The 21,959-nt window shown below is 31.2% G+C and overlaps 1 protein-coding gene across 2 annotated transcripts in view; it reads left to right on the top strand.

Annotated features, from left to right (window-relative positions):
- LOC118196697 (arylsulfatase B-like) overlaps positions 1 to 21,615 on the top strand; it is a 53,707-nt gene extending 32,092 nt beyond the window's left edge. Inside the window, exons 4-10 of one of the 2 annotated variants that reach the window (XM_035368149.2) lie at positions 152 to 286; positions 1,534 to 1,617; positions 17,458 to 17,586; positions 17,735 to 17,861; positions 19,077 to 19,358; positions 20,302 to 20,759; positions 21,404 to 21,615. In XM_035368149.2, coding sequence (XP_035224040.1) covers positions 152 to 286; positions 1,534 to 1,617; positions 17,458 to 17,586; positions 17,735 to 17,861; positions 19,077 to 19,358; positions 20,302 to 20,759; positions 21,404 to 21,565 — 1,377 coding nt within the window. In that variant the 3' untranslated portion in view covers positions 21,566 to 21,615. The remainder of the gene's footprint in view (positions 1 to 151; positions 287 to 1,533; positions 1,618 to 17,457; positions 17,587 to 17,734; positions 17,862 to 19,076; positions 19,359 to 20,301; positions 20,760 to 21,403) is intronic. The other variant, XM_035368150.2, reaches the window with a different exon arrangement.
- Positions 21,616 to 21,959: the final 344 nt, after the last annotated feature.

Genomic DNA, 21,959 nt, shown 5'->3' with positions numbered 1-21,959 from the left:
CCTGAAGCTGATACTTATAAATATGTAAGTTTATATTTTAGGCAAGCAACATACTTTCTACGATCATTTGAAAACTCAAACATATTTCACTAATTTTGCGATAGAGAAGTTTCAAATTTTCAGAGTAATGTGATTTTAATTTATTTGGCAGTGGCATTTAGGCTATCACAAAAGGAGTTATTTGCCCACAAGACGAGGATTCGATACCTTTTTTGGATTTCTGAATGACAACATTGATTACTACGATTACACATATTATTATAAAGAAAGTGCTTCACCACCAAAAGTATGTATTTCCCTTTTCATATAGTCTTTTATTCTAGCATTTAAACTGCATGTCTATTTAGTCAGAGAAATCTCTAAAAGTTTGAAGGATTAAAAATACTAAGCTATTACTTTCTGGCATTAAAGAAATGTAAAAAAAGTGAAAATAATATCATGCAACTTTAAGTTTATGTATTTATAAATGCTATTTATAAGTTACTAGTATATTTCTTAATCATACAAAATTTCTGCCTTTTGAAAACCAGTTAAATGCATAGTAGCTGAATTTTAAATAAAATTAAATTCAGTTGTAAAGCTGTTGTTTTGGAATTTAAAGCACTTTGTCAACAGGTCACGTCTTGAACGGCGCAGTTTGAATTTTATGCTTAGAAATATTTGAGATTTCTTTAAATAGAAAATATTCGATGACATCCTTAAGTAGAAAATATTTAGGGAAGCCTCTTTGCAACATTGGGACATCCGACCGCGGCTTAGACTTTTAAAGTGACTACCGACTAACGTAGAAAAATCTGGAGAGGGCTTCCTCCACAGTCGTTTCATTTTGCCGAGACATGTTAGAGACTTTTATAATTGTTTTATTTTCCCATACTGATGTATATTGCTTAAACATTTATGACCAGCCAAGAAGATTTAGGAAACAGGAGAATTTTTTTAAGTCGTTTGAATCTCTGATATCCGTCATAGATTTCATGCGATTTGACCAATGCCTACTTGGCTGAGGAAGGCATTTATCATCAATTGCTCATTATAGTATTATATCATCTTATTTAACATTGCAAAGCCTGCAACGGATTAAGGAAGTATTCCTTAATCCCTTGCATTATCTTTAAATAGAAGTAAAAATGGTTTTCTTAACAGTAGTTAGGCTGTCTTGAAATGTTTTCATCTGTGCGTTATTAGATTGGTACTGCTGAAAAGCTGAATTTCATAGGAAAATAAAAACAATAACGTCATTCATACTCCCCAGTTTTCCTACCCAGTTAGCTGCTTATCTCAGAAAGAGAAGTGAATTATTTTAATAGTTTTTTAGAAGTTGTATAATTATAAAATAGAGGCTTTACTGTTAGCATTAATAAATTAGTAAGTAAATGTAATTCATATTAAATTTCTTGAAAATTTTCCAAGTTTCATTTCTTAATTCCCTATGCAATTACTTTGCTACAAAATACATATATGGCCATTTAAAGTAATTTTGAACAATATCTTTTGCGTTTTGATTTATGTATTTTTTAATATTATTACTTTTAGAGAAATGATACAGCTGAATCCGGCGGCTCGGCTAAGCAAGAAAGCGCAACAGAAATGCAAACATCGAATGACATAGTAGAAAATGTAGGTAAAATTTATAAAACTTGTACAGACTAGGATGCTTAAAAAATTTTGATTTACAGACACTCACGAGTTTTGAAAGAGCTGTCGAACAAAAAGTGTTTCTTACTGTTTAATAGGGGACACAGTACCGCTATACGGAATATTCTGAATGCGAAGCTTGAGACTTCTTCCAAGAGTTACAGTTAAAATTATTTACCTAATTTATGAGAATGAGTATTATTCATCTTACTGCATTTTATTCATTCGTATTTATTTCTGTTCATTATTTTAATAGAGAAGGAATAAAATTTAAAATATAAAGCTATAAAATCGTTTGAATTAAAATGAAATTTTAGAACATCTGCACGTTGATTCAGGAAATATTTGAAAGCTCAAAACTAAAATTCTAAAGAAATTAGGAATAGGAAATGTGTGGGGATATTTTAGGCGTGAGACAAAACATATATAGTTGGAATTTTTTTTTGTCTTTACTATATCAATATTAAGAATATTTATAATATAACTAAACTCCATTAACATATTTTTATACAGTTTTCCTAAATTGAGGGTAGATTTTTTTAATCCTTTTAGTTTAACTATCAGGATTACCCATGTTTTATAACTTTAATTATAGCATCCCAATCAGCATGCATGTTTCCAGCAATTATTTTACAGTGTATGGATGTTTGTTAATATCTCGCTGAAGATGTTTCTAACGGTAAAAAAAAATCATCGATGTGTTTGCAAACGAGAAGGAAATGAATACACAGAAGCTGCCGATCAAGTAACCATAGTCGGTTAGAGTAGACTTTAAGGTACCCCTTGTATTATGGCGAAGTTGTTTCATTTATCGCCAAGTTGTTGTTTCATTTATCGCCAAGTTGTTGTTTCATTTATGGTAGCCTGAGTAGTTGAATGTTATGGAAACCCTATTGTGACGTAATCGGGTGCATGATTCTGGAGAATTTTGAATCATGGGATGTTTTGCAAGCGCTTTTGTGGTGTGTGTTGGTTTTATTGTTTAGACGGTAGAATGGCTGAATGTAATAAGATTAATTTGAAGTTTCTCTACAATTTGGAACGAAAGGAAAAAAAGAGCGTTGATTGACCTGGTGTGTAAATGAAGGTTTACTTAGTAGCCATTATAAGTGTCCTGTATGTAGGAAGGATATGCGTCTAATCGAACGTAAAAACCGTTAGATGGATTTGAATGCGCTTGTAAGAAAAAAGGTTCAGATGTGGCGACGCCGATATACGGATTCAAGTTCAGATAATTTTAAGAAGTTTTTGGATGCTGTTAAAGAATTTTGTGTGCTACAGACTAAATCGAAGGAACTTCTTAATAGGGTAAGTGGATATTTGCTTTTTGTAATGCTTAAATGTTTAACATGTTTTTCCTTTTTTATGTTATTTTATTATTTGGTTTAAAATGTAGTTTATTGATATTATGTATTTTTTGTTTGCCTGTGTTTGTGCAATTCTTGGATTTTTTTTAAAGTAAAAATAGGTCAATGTGTACATGGATAAAGTCAAGGGAGTGTGCAACGCCATTTTTGTGCAATTCGGGGATTTTTTTAAGTGAAAATAGGTCGATGTGTACATGGATACCGAGTTTGCGCAATTCTTTGTCTTGTTATTTTGGCTTTGTGTAGCGGCGATTTTTTAGCCAAAAATCGCCGTTATGCAAGCCAAAATAATAAGTTAAAGAAATGCACAAACTCGGTATCCATGTACCGCCAAGTTTCTCCAAGGGGTAACCCTAAAATATACTTTTACCCAATAGTCTATTAACATTTTCGTTGGAATCGAAAACTATCAAAATTTTTGTAGACGTTTATTAAAAAAAAATACTTGCTTTGTTTCGCTTGTAAACATAATCTTTTAAAAACTGAATTATGTTTAAATATTTTTTGCTACATTATCCCAGTATTGCAGTTCTTCCAGTTAATCAAGATTTATTGTTTCATGATTTTACGTTCTGAACTAATTTGGAACTACGGCGTTAAAGAGGTTTTTAATGTTAAAATTCAACTTTTTTATGAAGACTGCGCCTGAAGTTTTCCTTTATTGAGAAAACCTTTTCTACACTGTAGATTGTAGCAGCGACAGGAAGGAGTATTTGCGACTTTTTTTTAACAAGCTGACTGTGTAACGATAAAAGAGAGCTACTTTGTATATAGCGGGGAAATATCTTATATACTACATTTCAAGTCCTTAATGATTGATGTTTACATTATCGATATAAATTTTTTTTAAACTACAATAATTTAAAACAATCAGACCTTTAAAATTTCTTTACTAAAAATTACCCTTTACATAATATTACATAATTTTTTAATCTTTTTATTAAACTTTACTACGTTTTGTTTACTTTCTTTGTTTTTAATATTTCATATTCTACTCCCCTTCAAAAAGTTTGTTTTCATATTTTTTTCTTATAATAAGTTTACTTTCTTGCCTTTTTCCCTTATTTATCTTTTATTTACTTATTTTTAATTTTATATTTAAATATTTACATGTGCAACATTCCTAATTCGTTTGTATTAATATTCAAATTCATTTCTATTTTAAAATTTCATTTGATTTGCTTTTACTCATATGTTTGATATAAATGGATTGTGCTAGTTTTATTTACTTTTAAAATTAGCAAGGTAGTTAGCCAAGGTTCAACACACCTTGTTACCGAAGTGCACGTGGTAGAGCCTATATCATGTCACGGAAAAGGCAATGACAGCATAGGATACCGGACGTCCCTTGCAATTGCACTTCATCCCACCTCCCACCCAATGTATTTAATGATATTTTTATTATTTACATCGCTAATTCTTCAGTTTCTTTGATTCTGAAATGACCATAAGCTAAAGTATTGAAACCATTTGAGAGTATATATCTTTTATTATCAAATGCACTTAAGCCAACTTTTCTCATTTCCACAGTACTAATTTTATGATGTTTTGATGCAATTTTCTTCATTGTCACTTTTGACTGCTCATTACTAAACAAACAATGTTTATAATCATCATGTGAGAGTACATTTTTCACAATATATCTAGATATACCTTTGGCAGTTTTTTTCTCTTCTTTAGCAGATATGAGACGGTACATTTTTGCTCTTAATCCTATAAATTCAATCGGAGGAACACCTGAGAATTTATCTTTCATTTTTCCTAATACTTTTTTATTCTTACAGGAATATGCAAAGTGCGTCTCAGAAAAATTAGATAAATCAAAATAATCTTCATTTTTCAGCATGTCTTCATAGACATCCCCTGTTTTAATTTCATAGCATAAAGAATCCGTGCCAGTCAAAAGTAATTTAGCATTTTTACCATATTTTTTATCTTTATGAAATCATAAAGAAAACTGTACATAAGAGTCTTACTAATGTCTAGTACGGAATATCCAACGTATATGGGTCGATTTAATTTAAGAGATGTTTTCTTCATATTTACTGCTGCAAAATCATCATTAAAAATCGTAAAACCTTTAAACGCAAGAGATGCTACAAGTTTTTTCAAGCATTTTTCATTATTTACCAATCGTATATCGACACGATTTCTCAAATTTTCTATCGTCTTCCCAAACACAGAATTTTTCATTAATTTGAAAAAGTCTTTCTCGAAATCATTTTTAGCTAGTTTTCGTTGTTCTGTGTTAAATTCGATATACGGTTTCATCCATGTGTCTTGCTTGAATTCAATAACTCGATGAATTTTTTTCAAATCCATTCCCAACTTAACATATTGTTTCAGATTTTTTGAATGCAGTACATACATTTTCTTATCATATAAGTTAGGAACAAGTTTCATTTCCAAGAAATAACCCATTCCGACTTTCAAGCATCTTTTTGCAATAAGATGAAAGTATATCAAGATTGATTTTTAATTGTTCCGGCGCTAGAGGATAATCACTATGCAGTTCTTGAAGTTGCTTTGGGTATTCCAAATCTACTTCTAATAAATAACCATATTTTCCATTATCATCAATATCATTAATGCTAAATAATTTTATTTCCTCTTCAGCTAACCATCTAAATTCACAAGTTGGAAGTGGTTGAACCCATGGCCCAACCGTATAAATTATTAGCGTCTAGGTATATTATATATTTAGTGTCACCCTCTAGAATAGAATTGTTCACATATTTATTGTTGGCTTTACTGAAGCGACTAACAATAACACGCCACCCCGCAAGGAGTTTTCAAAAAATAAATGCTTGTCTGGATCAGTTAAAAGTTCTAATTTAACTTTATTCATTTTTAAGCAAGCTTGCCAAGCTAATCCAGGCGCTGTATAAACATGACAAGGGTCGATCTCATAATAATCAAGCAAAGATTTCTAAAGTTTTCGAAAACACAGGCAAGTAACAGTACATCCGTTTTCATGTATAAATCGTGGTATTCTCCAACATTTTGAAGTTCAAACGTTTTCCACACATTTTGGGCATGACCATAATCAGTTTCTGAAATATTTCGTTTGTTAGGTCGTTGAGAAAAGCATCACGGTGAGGTAGCTTTTCTTCCTCAAATTTTTAATGACAATCGATGTAATTATATGGATAAACACCTTTTCGTAACAGAAGACTTATTTTTTTACTGTCTTTAATGTAATCTTTCAGTATATAAAATTGTTCATTTTCAAGATTTCCTGCCAGTCTTTCCAGTGGTGTGAGCATAAACTGGAAAGAATCCAGAAACTGTAGTTTTCCCATTGAAAAATATAATATATTGCTCCATATTTTGTGCAATGCAATTTATTTTTTTTTATGCTTCATTTTACCAAGTCCTTGCATGATTAGATGACCATCGTAGTTCTTTAACCCATGAAAAATAACTGGAATTTTTTTAGAGAGTTTAAAATTCAAATTACATCTTCTATGCGCAGCTCCGCAATATTTGCCTGTAATGTGATCATGATCTCAAACACGTTCTTTGCCTAAAGTATTTCGACATATGTGACAAACTTTAGCTTGCTGAAAAAGAACTTCCTCTTCGAAAGATATTTCCATTGGTCTTTTATTATTTAAAATATCACTTATTAATTGCTCTTCTTTAAGCATATCTTTGAGGAAATGATCCACAACATCATCTCCTCTGTAAACCACAGGCTCTTTGAACGTTCTTCCATCAGGGCCTATAACAACATAGCAGTACCCACATGGAATGTGGTGAGACATAATTACTGAATGAGAAGGGTTAGGATCATTTATACATTATGTATTGGCTTTAACGATAAATGATTCAAAATTCGCATATATAACAAAAGGTATTTTCATTTGAAATTCATACTTTTCAAACTGCAACCATTTTTCTTCTTCTGAAGGCATAACGATTTTCTGAAGGCCATGAGTTTGACAATTTTGTATATGAGATGTCGTAATATTTTGCTTCGAAAACCGATGCAAACAGTAGGGACAATAAAAGGCAACTCCATCATGCTTTGTTAGGGAACTTAAAAGCCTACTAATATTTTTTATGTAGCAATAATGCCTTTTTTCATCCTCACTCAAAAGCAGAAGGTTCACATGTATGCTGTTCACTTTCTTTGTAATTTGCAATGGGAAAACTTCTTTTTCAAAACCAAACACATTGACAGATATACCATTCATTCTTTCAAATTTTTCAATTTGATGCAGCGGCAACGGGAAATCAAGCCCATCAAACTTCAACTCCTCCATATACTGTTCATACTGTGTAATACGTTCAGCATGTGAAGGTAAAGGATGAATTGCTGCTAAAATGGACCATAAAAAGCACTTTTGGTCATTATTTTTAACGTTAATAACAGCTCCCTTAATTGAAATTTCTCGAGGTGTGGGTATATAACTAGATGCAGAAAGCGGCTGAAATTTAGCAACATTAACAATTAAACAGATTATGGAATTCAGTACCCATCCACTTCCTTTTCTTTCAAAGCTTTCAAAGTTTGACAAAATCTTTTCGCAACCTTCACCAAGATTAATCCTGAATTCAGATTCTGGTAGACTAACAAAACAATCAGTTCTAAAAAATGAAATGCAGTATTCAAATTCGTTGATGGAGCTACGTCTCTGAAAACGTGCTTCAAGTGCCGCATACCACTTAATGCTTTTTTACCACTTAATGCTTTCCGCATACCGATTAGGAATACGAAGATCTGTTAAACTAGGATATGTGCATATCCCAGTAATGTTAGTTTAGCAGGCCGTCATATCCCTAATCGCTTGTTTACCAATTCAAGATAATACAACTACCTCATCCAGGAACTGATTCACGCTATTGAAAAGAATCCTATATTCAAAAGTGGACGCGTTTGCACTGGATATTGTGCACACATTACGGATACTAAGCATTTATCTTGCGAAAGCTAGCAGTGTGCGTTTCTAAAATTTAAAGTAGATTTTTTTGGGATCATTTATTACGGTATGTAATTCAGGAGTACTAGTTATAAATTACATTATGTACTTTGTTTTAATCACACTATTTATTGGTTAATATTAATTAATTTTTTAATCATTTTATTTATTAATTTAGAAGCGTTCCGCTAAGTGGATTTTTGCACTCTAGCTTAATAGATTTTTTTCTCAGAATTCCACTTTCATATCTTAGAATTTTTGCGCAACTCTCATATAAAAAGATTAACATTGCGTATAACATAGTCATTTAACTTCTTGCTGACGTTCATTGATGACATATAATTGTATGCTCTAATGTGATAAAAGGAGCATAATAAGAGAAAGTAGACAAAAGTGTTATTTTCCAGTCGTGCGTAGAATGTATTAAATATTAGGAATTAATATTTAATTTAGATGGCTATCTCTAGATAGAAATTCATAATGTTTTTTTGTTTTTTTTTAGTTTTTAAAAAAGTTTATATTTACCCATATCTTATTCTAAATCAGTTTGCTTTTATTAAAGGGCTTGTATGTACTTAATTTTTAACGCTTTCTTTGTTCCGTAATACAGTTTCATAGTGTAATCATAGTGAATTTGCATGGATTTTCAAAATGTATTTCACTGTCAGACTTGAGCCTTTTACGCTTCAACGAATGTCCGTCACCAGACTTCCGTTGCTTATGAGGGACGCAGGACTTCTGATGATGTTTACAATTATCCTTTCTAGAAAATAACTTTCCGAATTTATTACAGGAAAATAGTTTACTATCACCATGTACAGTTGCCATATGACGCATGCGATGACTAATCCTGTGAAACAAGGCATCACATTCTGTACAAGGGACAGATTTTATGTCATGTGTTTTCTTGTGTTGCACTAAATTTCTTTTAGTTCCAAATGTTTTCTTGCAAATATCACAAAGATACATCTTACAAGCCTAAAGATAAAGTTAAGACTCCTAAATTATTTCAAATATTTACGGAATACACTACAAATAATACCGTAAATAGAGGAAAAAACTAGTGTTTTCCATCATATTTCATAACACCTTTACGAAATCATTATTCAAATATCGCCTCCTATTTCAAACTAAATATTTTATACATTAATTACTAATTATTCAATGTCAACTAACATTTCTGTATTTATCAATTTTCATTACATTTATTAATACAATTTTTTATTATAAGGAGGTAATTTCTAAACTTTTCGTTCTTAAATTCCACCTTTAAAATCTAACAAGTATTCAAAGTTCTCATGAAAAAAATGTTTTTCTTACCTTTAGATGTCAAATGGAACAATCCCAATGAACTAACTTTACTTCGAAAATGTTCAACTGTAAGTTCCAAATTCCTAAAAAAATGTGAACTGTTAATTATTTGATAAAAGGAAACAGTTAAAATAAAAAAATAAAAAATTCCTGAATATCATAACGAATATTTCTCCTCATGAAGCACACTTTAGCCCGCAACATTAAATTTATCACTTTCACAATTATTTCAATGACTACACTATGAAACTGTATTACGGAACGAAGAAAGCGTTAAAAATTAAGTACATACAAGCCCTTTAATAAAAGCAAACTGATTTAGAATAAGATATAGGTAAATATAAACTTTTTTAAAAACTAAAAAAAACAAAAAAAAAAAAAAAAAATTTGGATTTCTATCTAGAGATAGCCATCTAAATTAAATATTAATTCCTAATATTTAATACATTCTACGCACGACTGGAAAATAACACTTTTGTCTACTTTCTCTTATTATGCTCCTTTTATCACATTAGAGCATACAATTATATGTCATCAATGAACGTCAGCAAGAAGTTAAATGACTATGTTATACGCAATGTTAATCTTTTTATATGAGAGTTGCGCAAAAATTCTAAGATATGAAAGTGGAATTCTGAGAAAAAAATCTATTAAGCTAGAGTGCAAAAATCCACTTAGCGGAACGCTTCTAAATTAATAAATAAAATGATTAAAAAATTAATTAATATTAACCAATAAATAGTGTGATTAAAACAAAGTACATAATGTAATTTATAACTAGTACTCCTGAATTACATACCGTAATAAATGATCCCAAAAAAATCTACTTTAAATTTTAGAAACGCACACTGCTAGCTTTCGCAAGATAAATGCTTAGTATCCGTAATGTGTGCACAATATCCAGTGCAAACGCGTCCACTTTTGAATATAGGATTCTTTTCAATAGCGTGAATCAGTTCCTGGATGAGGTAGTTGTATTATCTTGAATTGGTAAACAAGCGATTAGGGATATGACGGCCTGCTAAACTAACATTACTGGGATATGCACATATCCTAGTTTAACAGATCTTCGTATTCCTAATCGGTATGCGGAAAGCATTAAGTGGTAAAAAAGCATTAAGTAGTATGCGGCACTTGAAGCACGTTTTCAGAGACGTAGCTCCATCAACGAATTTGAATACTGCATTTCATTTTTTAGAACTGATTGTTTTGTTAGTCTACCAGAATCTGAATTCAGGATTAATCTTGGTGAAGGTTGCGAAAAGATTTTGTCAAACTTTGAAAGCTTTGAAAGAAAAGGAAGTGGATGGGTACTGAATTCCATAATCTGTTTAATTGTTAATGTTGCTAAATTTCAGCCGCTTTCTGCATCTAGTTATATACCCACACCTCGAGAAATTTCAATTAAGGGAGCTGTTATTAACGTTAAAAATAATGACCAAAAGTGCTTTTTATGGTCCATTTTAGCAGCAATTCATCCTTTACCTTCACATGCTGAACGTATTACACAGTATGAACAGTATATGGAGGAGTTGAAGTTTGATGGGCTTGATTTCCCGTTGCCGCTGCATCAAATTGAAAAATTTGAAAGAATGAATGGTATATCTGTCAATGTGTTTGGTTTTGAAAAAGAAGTTTTCCCATTGCATATTACAAAGAAAGTGAACAGCATACATGTGAACCTTCTGCTTTTGAGTGAGGATGAAAAAAGGCATTATTGCTACATAAAAAATATTAGTAGGCTTTTAAGTTCCCTAACAAAGCATGATGGAGTTGCCTTTTATTGTCCCTACTGTTTGCATCGGTTTTCGAAGCAAAATATTATGACATCTCATATACAAAATTGTCAAACTCATGGCCTTCAGAAAATCGTTATGCCTTCAGAAGAAGAAAAATGGTTGCAGTTTGAAAAGTATGAATTTCAAATGAAAATACCTTTTGTTATATATGCGAATTTTGAATCATTTATCGTTAAAGCCAATACACAATGTATAAATGATCCTAACCCTTCTCATTCAGTAATTATGTCTCACCACATTCCATGTGGGTACTGCTATGTTGTTATAGGCCCTGATGGAAGAACATTCAAAGAGCCTGTGGTTTACAGAGGAGATGATGTTGTGGATCATTTCCTCAAAGATATGCTTAAAGAAGAGCAATTAATAAGTGATATTTTAAATAATAAAAGACCAATGGAAATATCTTTCGAAGAGGAAGTTCTTTTTCAGCAAGCTAAAGTTTGTCACATATGTCGAAATACTTTAGGCAAAGAACGTGTTTGAGATCATGATCACATTACAGGCAAATATCGCGGAGCTGCGCATAGAAGATGTAATTTGAATTTTAAACTCTCTAAAAATTTCCAGTTATTTTTCATGGGTTAAAGAACTACGATGGTCATCTAATCATGCAAGGACTTGGTAAAATGAAGCATAAAAAAAATAAATTGCATTGCACAAAATATGGAGCAATATATTATATTTTTCAATGGGAAAACTACAGTTTCTGGATTCTTTCCAGTTTATGCTCACACCACTGGAAAAACTGGCAGGAAATCTTGAAAATGAACAATTTTATATACTGAAAGATTACATTAAAGACAGTAAAAAAATAAGTCTTCTGTTACGAAAAGGTGTTTATCCATATAATTACATCGATTGTCATTAAAAATTTGAGGAAGAAAAGCTACCTCACCGTGATGCTTTTCTCAACGACCTAACAAACGAAATATTTCAGAAACTGATTATGATCATGCCCAAAATGTGTGGAAAACGTTTGAACTTCAAAATTTTGGAGAATACCACGATTTATACATGAAAACGGATGTTCTGTTACTTGCCTGTGTTTTCGAAAACTTTAGAAATCTTTGCTTGAATTATTATGAGATCGACCCTTGTCATGTTTATACAGCGCCTGGATTAGCTTGGCAAGCTTGCTTAAAAATGAATAAAGTTAAATTAGAACTTTTAACTGATCCAGACAAGCATTTATTTTTTGAAAACTCCTTGCGGGGTGGCGTGTTATTGTTAGTCGCTTCAGTAAAGCCAACAATAAATATGTGAACAATTCTATTCTAGAGGGTGACACTAAATATATAATATACCTAGACGCTAATAATTTATACGGTTGGGCCATGGGTTCAACCACTTCCAACTTGTGAATTTAGATGGTTAGCTGAAGAGGAAATAAAATTATTTAGCATTAATGATATTGATGATAATGGAAAATATGGTTATTTATTAGAAGTAGATTTGGAATACCCAAAGCAACTTCAAGAACTGCATAGTGATTATCCTCTAGCGCCGGAACAATTAAAAATCAATCTTGATATACTTTCATCTTATTGCAAAAAGATGCTTGAAAGTCGGAATGGGTTATTTCTTGGAAATGAAACTTGTTCCTAACTTATATGATAAGAAAATGTATGTACTGCATTCAAAAAATCTGAAACAATATGTTAAGTTGGGAATGGATTTGAAAAAAATTCATCGAGTTATTGAATTCAAGCAAGACACATGGATGAAACCGTATATCGAATTTAACACAGAACAACGAAAACTAGCTAAAAATGATTTCGAGAAAGACTTTTTCAAATTAATGAAAAATTCTGTGTTTGGGAAGACGATAGAAAATTTGAGAAATCGTGTCGATATACGATTGGTAAATAATGAAAAATGCTTGAAAAAACTTGTAGCATCTCCTGCGTTTAAAGGTTTTACGATTTTTAATGATGATTTTGCAGCAGTAAATATGAAGAAAACATCTCTTAAATTAAATCGACCCATATACGTTGGATGTTCCGTACTAGACATTAGTAAGACTTTTATGTACAGTTTTCATTATGATTTCATAAAGATAAAATATGGTAAAAATGCTAAATTACTTTTTACTGACACGGATTCTTTATGCTATGAAATTAAAACAGGGGATGTCTATGAAGACATGCTGAAAAATGAAGGTTATTTTGATTTATCTAATTTTTCTGAGACGCACTTTGCATATTCCTCTAAGAATAAAAAAGTATTAGGAAAAATGAAAGATGAATTCTCAGGTGTTCCTCCGATTGAATTACAGGATTAAGAGCAAAAATGTACAGTCTCATATCTGCTAAAGAAGAGAAAAAACTGCCAAAGGTATATCTAGATATATTGTGAAAAATGTGCTCTCACATGATGATTATAAACATTGTTTGTTTAGTAATGAGCAGTCAAAAGTGACAATGAAGAAAATTGCATCAAAACACCATAAAATTAGTACTGTGGAAATGAGAAAAGTTGGCTTAAGTGCATTTGATAATAAAAGATATATACTCTCAAATGGTTTCGATACTTTAGCTCATGGTCATTTCAGAATCAAAGAAACTGAACAATTAGCGAAGTAAATAATAAAAATATCATTAAATACATTGGGTGGGAGGTGGGATGAAGTGCAATTGCAAGGGACGTCCGGTATCCTATGCTGTCATTGCCTTTTCCGTGACATGATATAGGCTCTACCACGTGCACTTCGGTAACAAGGTGTGTTGAACCTTGGCTAACTACCTTGCTAATTTTAAAAGTAAACAAAACTAGCACAATCCATTTATATCAAACATATGAGTAAAAGCAAATCAAATGAAATTTTAAAATAGAAATGAATTTGAATATTAATACAAACGAATTAGAAATGTTGCACATGTAAATATTTAAATATAAAATTAAAAATAAGTAAATAAAAAATAAATAAGGGAAAAAGGCAAGAAAGTAAACTTATTATAAGAAAAAAATATGAAAACAAACTTTTTGAAGGGGAGTAGAATATGAAATATTAAAAACAAAGAAAGTAAACAAAACGTAGTAAAGTTTAATAAAAAGATTAAAAAATTATGTAATATTATGTAAAGGGTAATTTTTAGTAAAGAAATTTTAAAGTTCTGATTGTTTTAAATTATTGTAGTTTAAAAAAATTTATATCTGTAATGTAAACATCAATCATTAAGGACTTGAAATGTAGTATATAAGATATTTCCCCGCTATATACAAAGTAGCTCTCTTTTATCGTTACACAGTCAGCTTGTTAAAAAAAAGTCGCAAATACTCCTTCCTGTCGCTGCTACAATCTACAGTGTAGAAAAAGTCAGGTTTTAGGGGGGTGGTATGCAAAAAATCAGTTTTCAGGGGACGCTATGTTAAAAGTATAGCTGCCCCTGTCCTGGAACTCTCGTGTTTCATGAGATTTTTCTAAAATATTATAGGAAGCTAGAATTTAGCTTTCTGAAATGTAGTCGAACTTTGTAAGTAAGGGAAACTGTATCCGTGCAGTTAAAACTATATTATGAAATCAAATACAAATTCTGATCTCACTACTGCACTCGTAATAGAAACTTTTAGGAAAAACGGTAGATGCTATTCTTGTAGCAACAATAGTTATTGCAAATACATATACACAGTTACTTAATTATTATACGAACGTTAAACAGAACATGAGAAACACGTTACAATTTGTAGTAAAATTATGAGCAATCAATCAACAGTAACATTCAAACTCACTCTTTTATCTCATGTCTTGTTATATCGCTAAAAGTTGGATGGTAGCATGTAGATAATATTAAGCTTTGCTAAGAAAGCTAAGCTAAGAAATGACCCATGAAGGATAACGCATGCCCTGCGGAATTCTGAAGCCCTGCGGAAAAAATAACCTATTAAAAAAGGGAAGCATTTTATAATGTGCAAATGTACAAGTGAGAAAATTCAGCTATACAAGGCTCTTATTGAACTCTGGCAGTTAGACCTGGGTTCTAATCTTTAAAAGCCGGCTAGCTACATGGACTTTACAAGGTTTCTAAAATGTGTAATATGAAATACGAGCTAGTTTTTCTCAGTAGTTATCCTCTATGACGACATTCCTTCCCTTAGACAGACAGCCCTTATGTGCCTTACTGTAATCAACAGAAAAAACTAGGCTTCGAGGGAAAAAATAAAGAGCAGCTGACGTGTATGCGCGTGTGGCCACTAACATATTCCTTAAAAAGTACTATAAAAAATAAATGACTAATTGTCCAAACAAAATGTGCTTATATATTTGTCCTGATGAAATTTAAAAGGTTCTGGATTCCTTAAAAATATTTCTATGCATCCTTCCTGTATATTTGTTATGCAGTTAAGGGACTTGAATATTATTAATAAGGGGGGATTCTAACTTTTCATTATTGTTACTTATTTTAAGTCAAACATCAGATTAAGGCGTTATTTAATCGTAAACATATAAGAACAGACAAAAGTTAATAATTTACAATGTATTTTTGTACATATGAACATATTTTCAATATTACATCCACGAGTGAATTGAAAATATCTGTTTTCATCTCTCTCTCTCTCTGTATATATATAAAGTAAAAAAAGGAGAGGCTGGAAGTGGATAACCAACGGCGATTATCAGTTGCCAGTTTGTAACATCACGGTCTGGTAGCTGAGCTTCTGTTTAAGAATGTACTGACCCAGCTCCAACTACCAGCGTTCAGCAACTATACTCCTCGCCGCAGGTGAGCACAATTTTCGGTGGGAACAAATCTGTATGGCTCAGAATATGTATCACTAAATTATTTATAGTAAAACAGCTCTTTTAATTATTTACATCTAAATGATTAACGGTTAATTTAGAAAATGTAAAATATGAAATCTTGTAGGCATTTTTACTTGTTCTCTTTTTATACGCTGCTATTTTTTTAAATTTTTTATTCAAGTTTGCATTTGCTGTCTGTAATTAATTTCAGAAAAAAATTCTGAATGAGGGCTCTGTGCTTAACTGACTATAAATAAAAACAACATTATATAATATTTGCTTTCGTAATTCCTTTACTATTATCATGGTCTATGATAAACTGAATAATCCGTTATTCACGTATAACATAAACAGCAGCCAGTTTCTCTTAGACGATCCTACGCAAAGGCATTTCTTCCTAAGATAGATAGCCTCTATGTGTTTGCCTTGACTGATTATAACATGTAAGCTGTAAGGCTAATATTTCGTGCTTAAAATTGAAGTAATAAAACAGGTAGAAAGTGGTAAAAAGGACAATAAAAATTACCCCCCCCCCCCAAAATAATGTCTAAAAGCTTTCGGATTTTACATTACGCCCAAAGGGGCGTTTTTTTAACGTTTTTTGTGTTATCTTTATTTATTAAATATCATGTTCTTCGTGCTTAAACCATAAAACTCAATTCAAAAGCAATATCGTAAAATAATTTTAAAATGAGCATATCTTTAGAATTTACGATACACAGTCTCGAGCGCAAGAGATAATTTTTTTCCCATACAGTGTTGCTATTGCTCGCTTTTAAATCATTGAGTTTGTTAAACAAAAATTCGTTAAAGTGTTACAAAATATGAAATCGATAATAAAACAAATTCCAAATTAGGGCTTCCAGATGCCCATATTCAATGAAGGATTACGTTATTCAAAATTTGATGCCTCTAGGTACTGTTGTTTTATCACAATGCGAGAGACATGCATACATTTATGCAGTTTCTTCATTATTTAATTTCTTTAAATATAACACAGGGCGATAATATTTGGTGGCAACAATTTGAAATGTGAAACGGATATTTAAAGTTTTCAACGTAAAATGCCAAGGCGAAATGAATAGCCCTTCTGGGTTAACAAAATAAGAAAAGCTGTTAACATACCTCCTTGAATTATTTTGAGTAGTAAATTTAACCACATATATTAATTTAATTATAAAAATTTAAAATTAGGCAAGAAAAGCAGCCATAGATTGGCATAAATTTTGAATCAAAGTCTATCGATTTCGAGGACAATCAGATTTAGCTCCACAAGTGTTTTGCACTTGAAGAAGATGTCTGATCGCACTTGAAATCGATAGAATCGTGTTCAAAACCTACGTCTATCTATGTTTTATGCCTAATTAAAAATTTTTAAACTGGGATGCTTTTCTTTCAATTAGGTACAAAAATTTAGTCTCCAGGTATCTGTTTCCTTTTACTTCAGATAATATTTTAAGCATTTGGAGAAAGTCTTTATGAAAAACAATTTAAATTGAATAGAAAAAAATCATTCGATAATGCAGAAATGTGTTCAGGAGACAGTGAATTTATTAAAATTTAAACTGCATTTACCTTGACAAAGGCCTTTTATACTTGAGAATTGTTTTTACAGCTACTTCTCTCTCTTTAACTAGTAGTCACTTTATATGTAAGTCTTCGGTTATTTACTATTGCAGTCAATTGAGCTGTTTGGAATCGATCTGTGGGAGAATGAAGAAGTGGTTCGAGATTTCCGGGGCGAATATGCAACAGATGTGTTCACAGCGAAAACTTTAAGTGTCATAGAAGAACACAATGCTACAAAGGTATTCAGTAAAACATTAAATGTAATTTATTTTCCTGTTATGAATTAATATACTATTTAGAATGAGAAATTAATGCAATGAATTTTCAGGCTTTTAGGCACTTTTGAAATGTTACATTCAAAATTTAATTTATATGTATAATTTTCAGCCTTTGTTCCTTTTCGTGTCTCATGCTGCTTCCCATGTTGGAAATCCATTCTTTCCTCTGCAGACACCAGCACAGTTGTATGAGCTAAACAATCACATAAGCGATATCAACAGACGAATTTATGCAGGTTGGTATCATGCGATTAATTTCTATGTGCATAAGTCCAAAAGCAGCTGATTTTTAATAGTTAAAATAGATGGGTTAGAAAAGTAAATGTACTGAAAATTCTTCTGTCAATAATCAGACACACAGATTGTAAGCATGTTATTTGGGTACCGGTGATTTTTCTTCATGACTGATTTGTGACTGCTCATTGGTTTAGTTTTCCATACGAATTTACTGTATGTAATATTTATCACTCATAAATGGAAATTTTCAAGGATGTTTTTATTAAAGTAAGTGCTTAATTCGTGTTTTCTTATTTTAATTTAAAATTTTCTTTAAATAAAATCTGGTCTTTCAAAGTCATAGGAAAAAAAAAAAAGCTAAAATGTACAGTGATTCCTGATTCTAAAGTTATCTCATATTTATTTTCCTACATGACGGAAAAGAAAATCCAAGCATAAAGACGATGGAAAATAAAAATCATTGACTGCATTTAAGTATCAAATCAGCATATTGATTAATCAACTCACTCTAGGTTTAATATTCAGATTTTCTAAAATGATTCAAGTCACAACATTTTCAGCAGAATTTTCAGAGCCCCTGCTATGTTTTATATAAATCGACAGGCGCCCTTAGATACAATATTTCGAGAACACGATTCCTGTGCTCAGAATACAATCACACGATTGTGTGAGAGTATTCGGTTACGTAAAATGTATAAAACCTGTTTTTTCCTTTGCTATATCCTCAGACTCTGCTTTCAATTAATTTGATACAAAAATTACATAAAACTGTAATTAAATTATTAATTTGATTTAATGTCAAAAAATAAACATGAACAATCAGTCCATATCGCTTACATTTTATATCAGAATTTCATAGAAATTAGTACTAGATTATGATGCATACTTTATACATATTTCCCTAAAGAATAAATTATAGAAAATTCTAAAATTATGAAAGCGTCTTCAATCAAGTAATTTGTCAGTTAAATATGTCAGATTTTTGGAATGTGAAATCTTATACAGGTGAAATTTCTAACATTGCGTTCTTACTAAAAAAAAGGGGGTTATATGTACTTTGTTTTTTAAGTTTGAGCTTAGGAATGTTGGATTTATTTAAAAAATCATAATAAAATATTATGAAAAATATTATAATTTGATATGTACAAATAAAATCTTGATATTTTTCATTTAATAAATTCACATTTTTTAATTTCTGTTTTAATATTATTCAGGCATGGTTACATCGTTGGATGTTTCCATTGGAAAAATATTTGAAGCTTTAAATAATAAAGATATGCTGCAGAATTCTATAATTGTAGTAAGTTCTGATAATGGAGGGGCGTCTGGATCAGGTTCTAACTGGCCGCTCAGAGGAGGAAAATTTCAGTTATGGGAAGGAGGAGTGAGATCTCTGTGCGTTGTTTGGAGTCCTTTACTGAAACTCAAAAGGTCAAGGATTTCTATGCAACTGATGCATATTACAGACTGGCTTCCGACTTTTTACCAGCTGGCAGGTAAATAAAAATATGTTTCGTGCTATTTTATTGAAATAATTGTAACATTTTTGTTATTGCGAGCATATTTCTGGATTAATTTGTAACTTTAAACCTCTTAAAATAAAAACATTAAAGAGGATTGAAACTATTTTTAAGCTTTTCTCATTAAATTCAAAATTTAATCAAAAGAAAGTTTAATAACTTACATATCAGTTTTACTTTAAAAGAAAATAACTTACATATCAGTTTTACTTTAAAAGAAAATAACTTACATATCAGTTTTACGTTAAAAGAAAAGAAAGTATACATCGATTCGACTTTGATTGCGTATAAGATTAGAAATATTTTCTTTCTCATATCAATTGATTCTGTGCGAACATTGAATCAAATGACACACGTAAATAAAATTATTTAGATCTATAAATATAGCGGACTATATCACCTTCAATGTTACTTCTGCTCTCAGAAATTACGCATACAGATGAGAATATATACCTTTTTTACTCGGATGAACACTCTTGCATATGCACCTTAAAAAACACGTAATCTAATTTCATTAGATTTCATTTCATTAGCCCAACGAGAATACAGACACACACGCACGCACACGTACACACATACAAGGGCTCACAAAATGGCGGCTAGCTTACTACCAAAGCTGTATGTATAGCCGTACGTATAGCGTGAAGCAGCTTTGGCTTACTACTTTTCCTTTTTAATAGAAGTTGCCAGATTCCTCATGTTAAACAAAATTCAAACATTGGATCTTGACGTCACTTCTTTTCGGCGTTGACAGTTTCTTTCGCAGAGGTAAAAAGTTCGAATAAAATTAGGCTGATGTTTTATAATCGTGCCCTAATTCCATCGAAAAGGATCAGTTTGATAGCATGTATTTTTATTACTTGCCTTTCTTATTTTATATATGTAATTAAGCAAATACAATTTATTTTTATTATTAAAGGGGGTGACATCAACGATCTTGGTGATATCGATGGCATGGATATGTGGCCAGTGCTCATCGACGAAGAGAAACCTTCTCCACGAGAGGAAGTTCTTCTGAACATTGATCCTGTTGATCAAGTTGGAGCCTTAAGAAAAGGAGATATGAAACTGCTTGTGAGTGGGACTGAACTGAATGGAAGCGAATGGTATGGCCCGTCGGGTCTGGAAGAAAGTAATGTTACTAACTCTATAGATGAATGGGTTTGGAAAAATGGTAGCCTTATAAAAGACCTTCTGATGGAATCTAAACAGTGGATTTTGCCCGAAAATGACACATGGAGACAAGATGCTGCAATTATATGCGGAGAAAATTTCCTCCCCGTATCGGGTAGATGTGATTTTTCAGAAGGTCCTTGCTTATACAATATAACAGATGATCCATGCGAGTACAAGAATGTAGCAAGATTATATCCCGATGTAAGTATTTTTCATACGATTCTTAATGCAGATTTTGTATCTGGTGTAAATGCAGAAAATTTGGCAACCTTTTTTACTATACTATAAATGGGCTACGTCAAGGTAACGGGAAATGAGGTAACGAGAATATGAAACTACTTGATTAGAACGCATCATAATTTAGTTAAGAGATTAAAAATTTCTGTTGCAAAGATTATGAATATATCCTTTCATGCTCTTAAATAAAATTAAATAACAACACAGAAGAAGAAAAACTTTCTGGGCTCACTGTTATTAATCTGCAGGTAAATCTAACACTCTGTTCAGAATTAAAATTATTTGAAGAAAGTTATTACAGATAAAGCAAATTCCTTCAACTATCTTTTTCTTTTATGGTTTTAGTAGGGACCGAACGAGGCATTTATCTTCTCCGCAAAGCATAAATAACAGTGAATTATGAGATGCCGAGAACATGAGTTGATGGTTTGGAAAAGATGATGCAAGAAAAATGATAAAATAATTTGGTTATTAATTAATTATGAAATAAACTTTTGGAGTATTTACAATCCTAACAACTTATTTTTATTAAGTATGTTGATACATGTCTATTTTAAATGAGACTGAAATTAGAATTATTAAACTGTGATTTGTAAATGTTTTTTTAGATTGTAGAGTCTTTATTGGATCGCTTGAGAGAATTGAACGCCACTTCTCTTCCTCTTCAACCGAAAGAAATTGATCCTTTAGGTAATCCCATGTGCCACAATTTTGCTCATGTACCTTGGATGGATGAAGATGAATCATTTCAATGTTTAGTCAATAAATAAAGAAAAATCACAAAAATGTAATTCAATAAAAATCTTCTTTCAAAACTTAATCTGATGTTGTTATAATTTGGCCGCACTAAAGTATAAGTTCATTTCATACATTTAATACATTTAATTATGAATGTAGTTATACCCAAATAATAAATTATATAAATAACACTAGTGCATTTAATCACGTTTATCTTAGTGATTGGCATGAATAAAACCAGTGCATTTAATCACAAACTCATCTTAGTAATTGACATATATTTTCTTATATACATCTTAGGAATTTGCGCGCCCCTGTTTACAGTAAAAACTGCACGAAAGCTGCTTTTTCACTGAATATAATATATGTGCAATGTATGTTTTAATAAACGTTTAATAATGTATCTTTTAATAAATGTTTATTAAT

This window comes from Stegodyphus dumicola, chromosome X1 (genome assembly GCF_044657685.1).
Source record: "Stegodyphus dumicola isolate Sdum_Otavi_A_Nest chromosome X1, ASM4465768v1".
NCBI classification, from domain to species: Eukaryota; Metazoa; Arthropoda; class Arachnida; order Araneae; family Eresidae; genus Stegodyphus; species Stegodyphus dumicola.
The sequence above is the reverse complement of the archived record's forward strand: the minus strand, read 5'-3'. Positions and strand labels throughout refer to the sequence as shown.